This window comes from Oryza sativa, chromosome 3, assembly GCF_034140825.1.
Source record: "Oryza sativa Japonica Group chromosome 3, ASM3414082v1".
NCBI lineage: Eukaryota > Viridiplantae > Streptophyta > Magnoliopsida > Poales > Poaceae > Oryza > Oryza sativa.
Window position 1 is genome coordinate 27,606,422 of NC_089037.1, and position 12,953 is coordinate 27,619,374.

At 47.6% G+C, this 12,953-nt stretch overlaps 1 protein-coding gene and 1 long non-coding RNA gene across 3 annotated transcripts; both read left to right on the forward strand.

Annotated features, from left to right (window-relative positions):
* The first annotated feature begins 106 nt into the window (after positions 1-106).
* LOC4333709 (uncharacterized) lies at positions 107-2,286 on the forward strand. The gene is made up of 2 exons (XR_001544226.3): positions 107-243; positions 1,904-2,286. It is a non-coding gene; the product is annotated as an uncharacterized lncRNA (long non-coding RNA).
* A 4,376-nt stretch (positions 2,287-6,662) lies between these two features.
* Positions 6,663-7,784, forward strand: LOC4333710 (uncharacterized). 2 transcript variants are annotated; one of them, XM_015774487.3, is made up of 2 exons: positions 6,663-7,332; positions 7,436-7,784. In XM_015774487.3, the coding sequence occupies exon 1, from the start codon at positions 6,681-6,683 to the stop codon at positions 7,320-7,322; it is 642 nt and encodes a 213-aa protein (XP_015629973.1). In that variant the 5' UTR covers positions 6,663-6,680; the 3' UTR covers positions 7,323-7,332; positions 7,436-7,784. The 2 variants fall into 2 exon arrangements, with proteins under 2 accessions (XP_015629973.1, XP_015629972.1); XM_015774486.3 differs by having other exon boundaries at positions 7,444-7,784.
* Positions 7,785-12,953: the final 5,169 nt, after the last annotated feature.

Below are 12,953 nucleotides of genomic sequence, written 5' to 3' on the forward strand. Positions count from 1 at the left end.
TGGGTCCACATATGTCTATGACATATGGGTCCAGTGGCAAAAAGTTAATTGTCACATTTAAATGTGGCAAATGGTTAAATATCTCTCTCTCTTCTGTCTCAGCTTCGCCGTCTCTGACCGGAGAAATCGTGGGGAAAAAATAGCGAGGGCCAAGAAACAGAAGAACCCGCGGGGAGAAGGCGAGAGGGGGGATCAGGAATTCAGGATGCGGCTCTCCTTCCCCCTGGTGGCCGGCGCCGTCGTGTGAGTTTCTCCAACCCTCTCTCTCCGATCCTCTCGCCTCTCCGCACCATCGGTCTGATGCTCAGATCTACTGCCGCGGCGGCTGCGGCGGCGGCGGCGGCTGCTGTTTCCTAGTACCAGTCTTGATGCTAACCAGATTCACTCCGCGTTGATTCGGGGCTCCTGATGTTGTGCGTTCCGATCATGATGGGACCTCTAATATGAAGTTCCATCTGGTTCTTGCTATCTCATATTACTATTCTAGTAGGTGGCACGCTTGATTCTCGCCCAGGCGGCCAAGCCAACGATTGTGAAGTACTCCCTCCGTCCCTAAATATTTGACGCAATTGACTTTTTTAAACATGTTTGACCATTCGCTTTATTCAAAAAATTTAAGTAATTATTATTTCTTTTCCTATCATTTGATTCATCGTTAAATATACTTTTATATATACATATAGTTTTACATATTTCACAAAAGTTTTTGAATAAGACGAACGGTCAAATATGTTTAAAAAAGTCAATGACGTCAAATATTTAGGGACGGAGGGAGTACTTGTTAGTGTTTCGAGGGAAAGAGTAATGGGTGTCTCGGTAGTAATTTGATATGGAGCAAAATTACGCTGGACAAATTATCTCCACCGATATCAAAGATGGGGTGAATTTGGAAGGCTTGTTCTCGAATCCTGCCGTTTCATGTCATAGTAAAAACAGTGTTTCTTGAAGCTCTGCTACTAGTAGTAGTATTTTGCAAGTAAAACCATGTATGATGGAATGCGATACCTTTTTTTTTTGTGGGGGGAAAATACAATGGTGCCTTGTTCTTATGTGAATAAGCATCCTTGTGTTTCATTAGAAAAGATATTGGATGTATTCCTGTTTTCTTGGCAATTGCATTAGGGATTCTGCATATATGTGGAACAACTGCATATACATTTCTGTACTCTGATTAAAAATGTTAGGGCTGACTGGCTGAGATAATTCATGGTAATCGGCACTTGTAACCGTGACTTCAAGCTTAAGCAAATAAAAAGTGACATATTTTATTGTTATGAACGTACCTTCACTGTATCTAAACTATTGTATGAAATTGACATCCTTGTTCAGCTTAAAGTCACTAACATGCTACAGTACGCTTTAATATGAGATATGATAGTTGCATGCCTGAAAAGATCTACACTAAAGTAGGCGCCAACTTGTACATCACATTATGTCCAACTATAGGCTTGTTTCCCACTTTCCCCTGTAATGCATTAAATTGTTTGTTTATGTCATTTTGACTGTTAATATCCTGGTATTTTTGAAAATGCTCATCTACATCTGTCTACACTGTAATAAAGATAATCATAGTCCTGAAATTTACCTGGCAGGAATGGGGCAAACTTTCCCTGTTCCAAACAGTGTGGCGAAAGAAATTACCTTAGCATCCTTTGATCACATCTTATTAGGACTGGCCATATCCTACAGATGATTGCCTGTAGCTATTGTGGCTCAGTGGCTATTTGGAATCCTCTCTGAATTTTTTAATTGATTTTGCTCTCAGCTAGTGCTGTTTCGTTGTAGCGCTTTGTTTGCTATCTTAACCATTGAATAACTGCTTCATTGCATTATAAGCAGATGTCTTGTTATTGTCAAGCTTATTTTGATATTCATGGTCATTCTGTCTTACAAACAATTACAGGATTGGAGTGATCTCTGGGAATGTTATATTTGGGCCACCTCTTCAGAAGTACTGGGCAGAGAAGCAGCAGCAGCAGCAGCAAGAGGGAGCAAAAGAGGGGCAAACTGGAACGACATAATTAAACACAAGTGAAGCCAGTTTTGCTGATTCAACTTCTGCCAAGCTTACAAGAAGTCCCAATATCAGAACGCTGAAGCTACAACATTGTGAAAACTATTCCATTAGTATGCTCTAGCTCTAGCCTTTGTTAGAACAGTTTCAGGTAGCTGTATCTGTATGCCCTAGTTGTTGAAAGGAACATTGCAACATCCACAGATGAAAGGAACATTCCAAACCATCATTTTGGGCACACCATTGTGATATTGAGTTTTGTGTTTTGTAAATAGCTCCAAATTAGTTTCATACCCAACTACCCAAGAGTTCAGTAGTATTGATTAAGCCTAGTTTGAATCTGGAATTTGGTTTAGCACACGTATGATTAATTGAGTATTAATTATTATTTTTAAAAATGAGTTTATTTGATTTTTTTAAAAAAAAACTTTTATATTAGCACACGTATGATTAATTGAGTATTAATTATTACAATTTTTAAAAATGAGTTTATTTGATTTTTTTAAAAAAAAAACTTTTATATAAAAGTTCTTTTTAATAAATGTAACATTTAACAATTTGATTTTGGGGTTTTTTCCTCGTTTTTTTTCACAAATTATTTTTTGTTTGCAAATAATTTGTTCATGGAATAAGCCAAATGATAGGGTCATGAGGAAAAAGTATACTTTGACTCCGTCAACTATCGTCCAAGTATAATTCATGTCCTCCAACCACAGAACCAGGTATATCGACTCCTCCAACTATCAAAACCGGTGAAAACAATGTCCCTGTGGTTTTGGAGATGGTTTTGGCTGATGTGTCATCTACGTAGCGGTCTTGACCAAGTCTTTATCGTACGTGGTGTTTAGATGGCATTAGAATAAAAACAAAAATAAAAAAATATGTGGGACCCATATGTCATTCACATAACAAAAAAAGTATTGTGGGATTCCTGGTGCGCTTGGTCGCCGGTGGTGTCGATGGTGCTGTGGAACACAACGTAGTCCATGTCGGTGAGCGTGCAGACGACATCGAGGAGCAGCTTGGGGCGGTAGCGGCATTGCACGGTGACCACCGAGTAGCCGCGCTCCACGCAGCTCTGGACGGACACGGCGGGTCTCGGGGACGTCGTCGCGCGCTCCTCCTGGTCACGGTCAGGCGACATGAGCTGGTGGAGGCGGCGCTCGGCGTGCGCGACGCTGGCGGCGGGGACAGTGGCCACGGCACTGCCGCCGACGCTGCTGGAGTCACCGTGGAGGAGGTGTCCGAGGTGGGCCTCGATGCGCGCCATCCTCTCGGTGTCGGCCTCCTCGTTGCGGAGGAAGACGAGGCAACCGAGGGGTGGCCCTAACTAGCGACTGGTCGCGCGGGAGCGTGGGCGCGCGACCAGTCTGCTCCTACTGCTGCTTCTAGTACTTGTCTACTACTCCTACTGCTACTACTACCGGTGCTACTACTGCTGGTGCTGCTACTACTATTGCTTCTGCTGGCGCACTACTACTACTAACTACTCCTACTACCAGTAGTAGTACTACTACTACAACAGTACTAGTGTACTACTGTACTACTACGTGTATATATACATATGTATATACTTTGTATACATATTTATAAACTTTGTATTTATCAATACAAAATACAAAGTTTATTTATGTGTATATAAAGTATATACATACGTATATATAATTTTTATATGTACCAAAAAGTTGACATATAAAAAAATACATGTATATAAACTTTGCATGCGCGTATACAAACTTTACATACGCGTATACAAACTTTGCATGCGCGTATATAAACTTTGTATAGGTACGTTCATATTATAAAAAAATCAAAAAAGAGAAAAAAAATTACGTATACAAAGTTTGTATACACATATACAAAGTATATACATGCGTATATAAAGTTTGTATACGTATATGAAAACCAGAAAAAACAAAGAAAGAAAAAAAAACAAGGAAAACCAAAACTCAAAAAACCGGGAGAAAAACCCACGTGGGCCCCCCTGCACACGGCCGCCGCGCCCCCTCCCCCTCCTACGCGCGCCACGCGTCCATCCGCGCGGGGGGAAGGGCGCGCGACCAGTCGCTGAATAGCGATTTCGGCAACCGAGGCGGCCGCGGTGCGTCCACGCGTGGGGCTCCTCGTCCTCGAGCACCGCCGGCCGCGCCGGCCTGTTCCACGTCCCCAGAGACTGCAAAGAAGCCATCTATGCCATCAGAAAACCTCAACACCGTCGAACACTTGAGCCAGAATCAAGAAAGGAATAAGTCTAAATTGCCTCCCTCAACTCTTGCCCCTGATTGAATCACCTCCCTCAACCGCAATACCAGATATAACGCCTCCTCCATCTTTGAAAACCAGAGCAAATTTGGTCATTCGGCTGTTTGGATAGCGGTTTCGTCCTACGTGGCACTTAGGGGACCCACATGTCAGTGAGAAAAAAAATAATAACCCCCACATGTCCTACGTTACACTTATTTGTTTTTCTTTTTCCTCACCTCTCTATTCCTCCTCTCTCTCTCTCTCCACCTCCGGTGTCCAGTGACGACTCGCTTGCTCGCTCGGTCGCTTCTTCCTCGACGGGCGCCACAAGCTCAGTTGTTCGGTCACCGCTGCCTCGCCGCCTTCTGCCGCGGGAGTTGGGTGGACCGTGGACGCCACTCCTGTCCCCACTGCATTGCGTGTGCGTGCGGCGTCCATCTCCGCCGCTAGCCGGTCAGTCACCGGGATGGCCGGGTGTGACATCACGCCGTCCTGCTTGCATGTAGCCCCACACAATCTTGACTAGCCAACACCAAGCGACAAGAACCGGGACGCACCGGCGGGGACCTCGTCGCCGAAGAGGCCAATGGTGATTTTCCCTGCTGACTTGCTGGCGAGACGAGAGGTGAGTGATGAGAGCTAAATCGCATTGCAAGAATGGCAATTTGGCATATGCGTTGGCGCTTGACTGAATCGTGTCGCAAGGATGGCGTGAGCACTTCTTGCCACCTCTTGCCGGCGTCGGTGCCTTCTCGTAGACTTCTTGTCGCAAGCACTCCTCCACCCTCTTCTTGCTCGAAGCACTCCTAGCGGCGAGGGAGCACGGGACATGTGCCGCCGGGTGGCGGAGGGGCGCGACACCACCGGATTTGCCTCCCTCGGCCTTGTCACGCACAAATCCAGTGGGCATGGTGCCTTGGGCGGCGTCGGTGACCAAGATGGCGAGGTCAACGGGCTAGACGAGGCCGTCCGCGTGCTTGTCCCTCGCCCGGGGCACTGTCATGACCTTCGTAGGAGCCTGCTCCGGCATAGGGCTACAGGGGTGGCGGCGGGCGAACAACTGAACTGCTGGCTCCAGCCGAGGAAGGAGAGGACACACAGGCGGGTGGGTCATCGTCGCTTCGTCGGAGATCGAGAGAGAGGGGAGAGAGAGAGGTGAGGGAAAAGAAAAATAATTAAGATTAGAATGGCTGACATATATGATTATTTTTTTATTTTTCTCAATGACATGTGGGTCCATAAGTGCCACGTAGGACGAAACCACTATCCAAACAGCCAAGGGAGCCAATATTGCGGTTGAGGGAGATGATTCAAACAATGGCAAGAGTTGAGGGAGGCAATATGGACTTATTCCATCAAGAAACCACCAAGAAAACCTACCAACCTGCTCAAATGTAGGTAATGACGTTGTCGTTGGTGAGCTTGCCACCGAGGCGGTTGGTGACATGGAAGACATCCATGAACCACCTCCCATCCTCGGGGAGCAGCTCGTGCTTCGGCTGCTCCCGACCGCCGCCGCCTCGTCCCCACCGCCACCGCTGCCGTTCCCGACCGCTGCCGCCACCGCCGTTGCCGCTCTTGACTGCCGCCGCCGCCGCTCCCACTGCCACAGCCGCCGCAGCTCCCCGCCGTCATCGTCCCCACCGCCACCACCGCCGCTTCCGACCACCCCGTCCTCACCACCGCCGCCGCCGCTCCCCACTGCCGTCCCCGCCGCCGCTCTGGCCAAGATGAAGAGAAAGGCGGGAGGTTGAGAGAGAGATAAGGGAGAGAGAGGGGAGGAAGAAGGGAATTAGTGGGAGGATGACATGTCGGTTCACAATGCTTTTTTTTTTGTGTGTGAATGACATATGGGTCGCACATATTTTTTTTATTTTTGTTTTTATTCTAATACTACGTAAGCGCTACGTAGGATAAAGACTTGGTCAAGACCACCACGTAAGCACCACGTAGGACAAAGACTTAGTCAAGACCACCACGTAGGCGCTACGTCAGCCAAAACCGCCTCCAAAACCACCGAGGGACATTGTTTGCACCGGTTTTGATAATTGGAGGAGTCGATATACCCGGTTTTGTGGTTGGAGGATATGAATCATACTCGGGCGATAGTTGAGGGAGTCAAAGTATACCACCGAGGGACATTGTTTGCACCGGTTTTGATAATTGGAGGAGTCTATATACCCGGTTTTGTGGTTGGAGGATATGAATCATACTCTGGCGATAGTTGAGGGAGTCACAGTATACTTTTTCCTTGCCAGTTTGAAGTTGAAAAAGTCCGTCCTGTCTATCTATCTTGCTGGGCCTTCCCATAATGGGCCTATCTGGACAAAGCCCGCTTATAGATAGCCCGGCCCAGCTCATACCAAGGTGCATCTTTCTACTACGTTTTGGGAGCAGGAGAGGCAGCGGGAGTGGGAAGACGATGGTGAGATTGGGAATTCCCCGCGCAACCACAAGCCCTAGCCGCCCAATTTCCCGCCAAAACAACCCGCCTCGCCTCACCCCGGCGATCGCCGGAGCTCCGAATCCACGCGGGATGGCGAAGAAAGCAGCACCCAAGTCCGCCGCCGCCGCCGCCGGCAACTGCAAGTACTGGCTGCTCAAGACGGAGCCGGGGGAGTGGTCGTGGTCCGACCAGGCGCGCGCCCCCGGCGGCGGCGTCGCGCCGTGGGACGGCGTCCGCAACCGCCAGGCCGTCAACGGCCTCCGCGCCATGCGGGTGGGCGACCGCTGCCTCTTCTACCACTCCGGCGCCGGCGCCGCCTCCCGCCGCGTCGTCGGCGTCGTGGAGGTCGCCAGGGAGTGGTACGAGGGGGAGGGGGAGGCAGCGAGCGGCGGCGCGGTGGACGTCCGCGCGGTGGGGGAGTTCCGGCGGCCGGTGGCGCTCGGGGAGATCAAGAAGGCGGCGGGCGGCGGCGGCGGCGAGGTGGAGGGGATGAGGGAGTTCGCGCTGCTCCGGCAGCCTCGGCTGTCGGTGATGCCCGTGCCGGCGAAGGTCTGGGACTGGATTTGCGAGATGGGAGGGGGTTTTGTGCAAGATGGGGAGGATGAAGATGATTCCTGATGCTATCAAGGTAAACATGCTTTTTTTTTCCTCCCCTTCTGCAAATTCGTAATGCAACTAAAGCCCTTCTTTGTGTGTGTGTTATACATTTATCTCAGTAAATATTCTGCTAGTTTTGTAGTTCTACAGATGATGCCATGCTGAGGAATTTAGCCAGGAGGGTGGGAATTTTGTGGTGTTTTTGGCCTGCAGAAGATGGCAATTGGGAAGAACACAACAGAGGTTCTTTGATCCTGTTTCCATCTCCCCACAACAATAGTTATTAGTACTACTCAGTTAATTAGTTATGTTACCTGAGCCTTGACAAATTGTATCTAGTCTACTAGTTACTCTTCTATGTAAATTCAGTGGTGAAAAAAGGCACTTAGGCCGCCATTGTGGTTGCTTTTGGCTTTTGGTTAGCCTGTGACTTGCAAGTTCCAACTCATGAGTTTATCTACTTGCCCCCTGCTTTCGGTGCGACGACATGATGTTATTGTTAGCGATTCCTGAGTGGTGTTCATTACGTGTATAGACTATAGAGGAGTAGTACAATAGTAGCTCATATTGGATAGGAATACTATAAAACAGAGTGGCTTAGCTTAGATCACAGATATATGAACAGAGGATGGAGATTGCCGATTTCCTATCCATCCATTATCTAAGAAAGTTAGATATGAGAGATATACAGATATATTTGCAGAAAGCATGGTCGAGTGGGTCCTCCTTAGAATGACTCATCTAGCTGTTTTCTCCCAATGGAATGCAGCTTGCTGTTTGTGTGGCCTATCTGCAGGATGATGCAGAGGCATGGCAAATGAGTTAGGACAGTAATTTGGTTGGTCAGCCGAGCAGATACAGCAATTTATGGCAGAAAACATCCACCGCCGCTGGATGCAAGCAACTGGTTTGGTCTGCAGCAAGTGAGTTCCGAGAATGAGACTCTTGCAGTAAATTGTTTTGAGTTGGTTTGCACTTTCATACAAGGAACTTAAAAGCTTGATCTAAATTAGGGCATCTACAGTATAAGCCACTTCTATAGTGCCCTCGCTAACTGAGGGTACTCACCTCTACAATGCAGGCCACATCTGAGTAGTCCAATGAGTGTTCCAACCAAAAAAAATCCTCTATCCTCTTCCTCTATTTCCAATTCTACCCCGCTCTTCCCCCCCCTCTCTCTCTTTCTCCCTTTGTACGCGCGTTCCTCTCTCCCTCTGCCTGTCGTTCCTCTCGCCGTCTGCTTCCCTCTCTCTCGCCGCCGCCTGCCGCCTCCCTCTCCCTCTCTCTCTCTCTCTCTCCCGCCGCCTCCACCGTCTCCCGCCGCCGCCTCCGAATCAAGGGCACGGGGTGGAGGCGGCAGTCGTCGTCGTCGTCCGGTGGCCGGAGGCGGTAGATCCGGCCTCTCTCTCTCTCTCTCCCGTGGAAGGTGGCGGTGGCGACCCTGGAGGCGGCAGATCCGGCGCCGCCGTGGCCGGATCTGGCCCCCCGGCGGATGGAGCGGCGCCGGCCGCGCTGCTTCGAGGAGACGGTGGCCACATCGACGATGGCGCCGTCGCCTTCTTCACCGTGCTCGCCGCCGCCACCTCCCTCCTCGCCCTCCCTTCTTCTCTCCGACGGCGAGCGGCTACATCGAGGAGACTGTGGCGGTGCCGGCGGTGGCCGCATCGACGATGGCGCCGTTGCCTTCTTCACCGCGCTCGCCGGCGCCGCCTCCCTCCTCGCCCTCCCTTCTTCTCTCCGGCGGCGAGCGGCGCCTCAGCCTCGCCCTTAACACATGGGCCGGGGACAAAAGGGAGAGGGGTGGAAGAGGAAATCGAAGCTCTGGGGTGCGTCGCCTCAAGAACCTACCCACGCAATGGGTTGCCTCACCCCGAGCGCCTGCGCGAGAACGAGCTGGGGGCGTGTCCCCCAGTGAGGCGTCGCGCGGTCCTGCGAGGGGACGCCTCGTTTGCTTTTCCGTTTGGAACAAGACGACGTCGGCTAGGGGCACGACCTGGGGATACCGATTGTAGATGGCCTTACGGGCCTGTTTGGGGGAGCTTGAGATTCTGAGAAACAGTTGGTTGGTAGCCAGCTTCTCAGAATCTGGAAAAGCTGGGTTTCCCAGCTTCTGGCTTCTAGTTCATTTTCTAGATTCTACAACTACAGCTTCTTAGAATCTGGATCAAAAGCTGTACTGTTTAGGGAAGCTTCTAATTCTGGGAGAAGCTGCAACAGTTAGAAGCTCCCCCAAATAGGCCCTACAACTCCTACTCCAACCTTAGGCTGTGTTTAATTCCACGCTAAAATTAGAAGTTTGACTAAAATTGAAAGTTTGAAGAAAAAAGTTAGAAGTTTATGTATGTAGAAAAGTTTTAATGTGATGAAAAAATTGAAAGTTTGAAGAAAAAGTTAGGAACTAAACTCGGCCTTACAATGTGGATGGTTCAGAAATGATCTGGAATTCGGGTGTTCCGTTCTCCAATCTGGAAACAGCCTCAGCACTGTCCAGGTTCAGATAAAAAGCCTCATAAATGTTCACCCCCAAATGACCTGAAAGTCTGAACGAATTGAAACACAGGAGCAGCGCCGGTGCCAGAAAGTGACCTGTATGATGCCGCAGCATCAGCCGCCGTCTCCCTCGCCTTCAATTCCTCCCACGTTCACTGTCGGCGACTTGCTTGATCGCTCCACCGGATGCCTTTTACACCGTTGCACACCACACGTACTACGTGCCATGCATCCGATTCAAGTGTGACGAAACAGCGTGCACGACTGGGATGTTAATCCATTGAGGCCCTGCTTAGTTTCCAAATTTTTTTTCTCAAAAACATCATATCGAATCTTTGAACATATGCATGAAGTACTAAATATAGATAAATTAAAAAAACTAATTGCGCAGTTAGGGGGGAAATCGCGAGACGAATCTTTTGAGCCTAATTAGTCCATGATTAGCCATAAATGCTACAATAACCAACATGTGCTAATGATAGATTAATTAGGCTCAAAAGATTCGTCTCACAGTTTCCAGGCGAGTTATGAAATTAGTTTTTTCATTCGTATCCGAAAACCTCTTCCAATATCCGGTTAAACGTCTGATGTGACACCCAAAAATTTTCTTTCCGCGAACTAAACAGGCCCTGAGTTGCAGACTTGTATGTGGGAAGGACTTATTCTCAACGAAAAGAACTGCTCTCTATGAACATGAAAGTTGTTTTCCATCATATGGCTGTTCACGTAACTCCACTCTCAGCTTGGATTATATCCATTTGGTCCGTTCCCGGCCATTCCACACGCTGCCTAGCAGAGACGTGGTTGTGAAGTGGATTCTCTATTTTATAGTAGATGTCGAACCTGCTGCTAAGTGGGTGGGCAATCGGATTAGCTACATACCTAAATCTATAGAGAAAGAGAAACATATGTTCCTTGTGAAAAATAGAGGGATTACCTATATATATAATTTGATAGAAAATTAGGTTCAAATCTGGCAATTTTTGGACCATACAATTGTAATCCAACGGTTGAGATCTTACCCCTTATTCCTATACATAGGGGTGGGCAAAAAAAAAAGACCGAACCGAAAAAACCGAGACCGAGACCAAGAAATTCGGTCATCAATTCGGTCCTAGGTAGTGAAAGACTGAATTTTGTTCGGTCAATTCGGTTAGTCTCCTCGGGTAACCGAATAGACCGAATTATCAAAAAATGTATAAATACAACCTACAATCCACTATGTTTAATAGGATTAAACTCTAATTTTCACATTCCTACCTTTTTTAGGCATGTAACATAATAAGAGTCTTTACTCATAAGTGCTTACGATTTTTTTTTTGTGATTTTTGTGTTGAAAATTTCTATTATTTCTTTGCATATATGAAAATGTTGTTGAATTTCGGTCAGGACCGAGACCGAGACCGAATTTGTCGGTCCTGACATTTTTTTCACTGAAATTTGGTCTTTACTTTTCAAAGACCGAAGATTGAGACCGAAATTTTCGGTTAGACCGAATGCCCACCCCTACCTATACACCCCCATCCTCCGTATCTCCACCATGGACGGCCGGACATTGACGCCTCCCTTCGACCACACATTCATGCTTTGGTGAGGTGCCCCTACCTAGCCTTCCTCATCCGTCTCTTATAGTTGATTTGCCCCACCCTTCTCCACCTTTGGTGAGCGGATCTATTAGCACCTCCCTTCGCCTCCTAACATCTCCATTCTACTTTGCTCCCGCTGCTGACCTCACAACTCGAGCGATACCGTCGTTGCGCCCCATCTCCATGGTCCAACCTTAGGCCGCCGCATCTCCTAGTATCTCTCTAAGATGAGAAACTTCCCAACTCTTCCCCTCCCCCTTCCTTCCCTTCTCAATCAACTTACCAAGCATTGTTCCTTGCAAGAGTCTCCTTTCAATCAGCACCGATTTGAAAATCGCTCGCACCACCGCGTTGTTACTACTTCGTATGATTGGTTGCTCTGAAGCGATGTTGGACGATGGACATATTGTGCATCAGGGGTTTGCCGCACCCTAGCCAATGTGTTCTTTGCGCTCAACATGATGCAAGCATCGATCGCATTCTGGATACATGTCCTAAGTCGAGACAGCTTTGGTGGCTGATACTCAGGACAATCGATCACCCAAAATGCTCTCCAATGAATAAAGGATCCTTACATGGTTGGTTGTGCGACAACAGGAAAAAAAATTGCCAAATCCAAACACCAAGGATTCGACACTATCGCTGCTCCTACGTCTTGGTCAATTTGGAAAGAGCGAAATAATCATGTATTTAATCAATAACAGAAAAACTGGAGGAGGTTGGGAAGGCAATGGCAAAAGAGACGGTGATATGGCAGCTCCAACGCCGATAACGTGAGGACAGTTTGGTCGCAAAATGTTCTGTGAGAGTAGGCTTCAGTCCTTTTCTCATGTATTCTTTCTCCTCCTCATTCTTGGTTTTGCAACACCTGTAAATACTTTTACTCTTCTTAATAAAAAATATTCTTCTTTTATTATCCGAAAAAAAAAAACAGGTGTAGCACAACGTTCGCGGGCGTGTCAAGTACGGACGTTCACGTGAGTCGCGTTATTGGCCGGCGGCCAAACGAAAAATCGTAATGTATCCTTCATTGATGATGATGATGACATGGAAGATTTGTGAGTCAAAAGGTAGAGCACCGCCGGTGGCGAGCCGGACCAAAACTTCAAACTTCAAAGAGAGGCCATAACTCCACTCCACTGACATTGCACTGCTGGTGATGCGCTGCGCCTGTGGCCTCCCCAACCTCCTCCATATCTTGCCACCTTTATTGCCCATCCTGCCTTTTTCTATATCTAAAAAATTTTAGCCAAAAATATCACATCAAATATTTAAATATATACGTATGATATTAAATATAGAAAAAGTCAACTTCATAATTTACATATAAATTACGAGACGGATCTTTTAAGTCTAATTACACTATAATTTGACAATGCGATACTAATAATATAATAATTAAACTTAATAAATTTATCTCATAGTTTATAGGTAAAATATATAATATGTTTTGTTATTAGTTTACATTTAATACTTCATATACGTGTTCCGTATATTTCAAAAACTTTAGACTACTTAACACACCCTCACTCTTCCTTCCCTACTTAACTCCACGAGATCGACGAGAAGGGAGCTC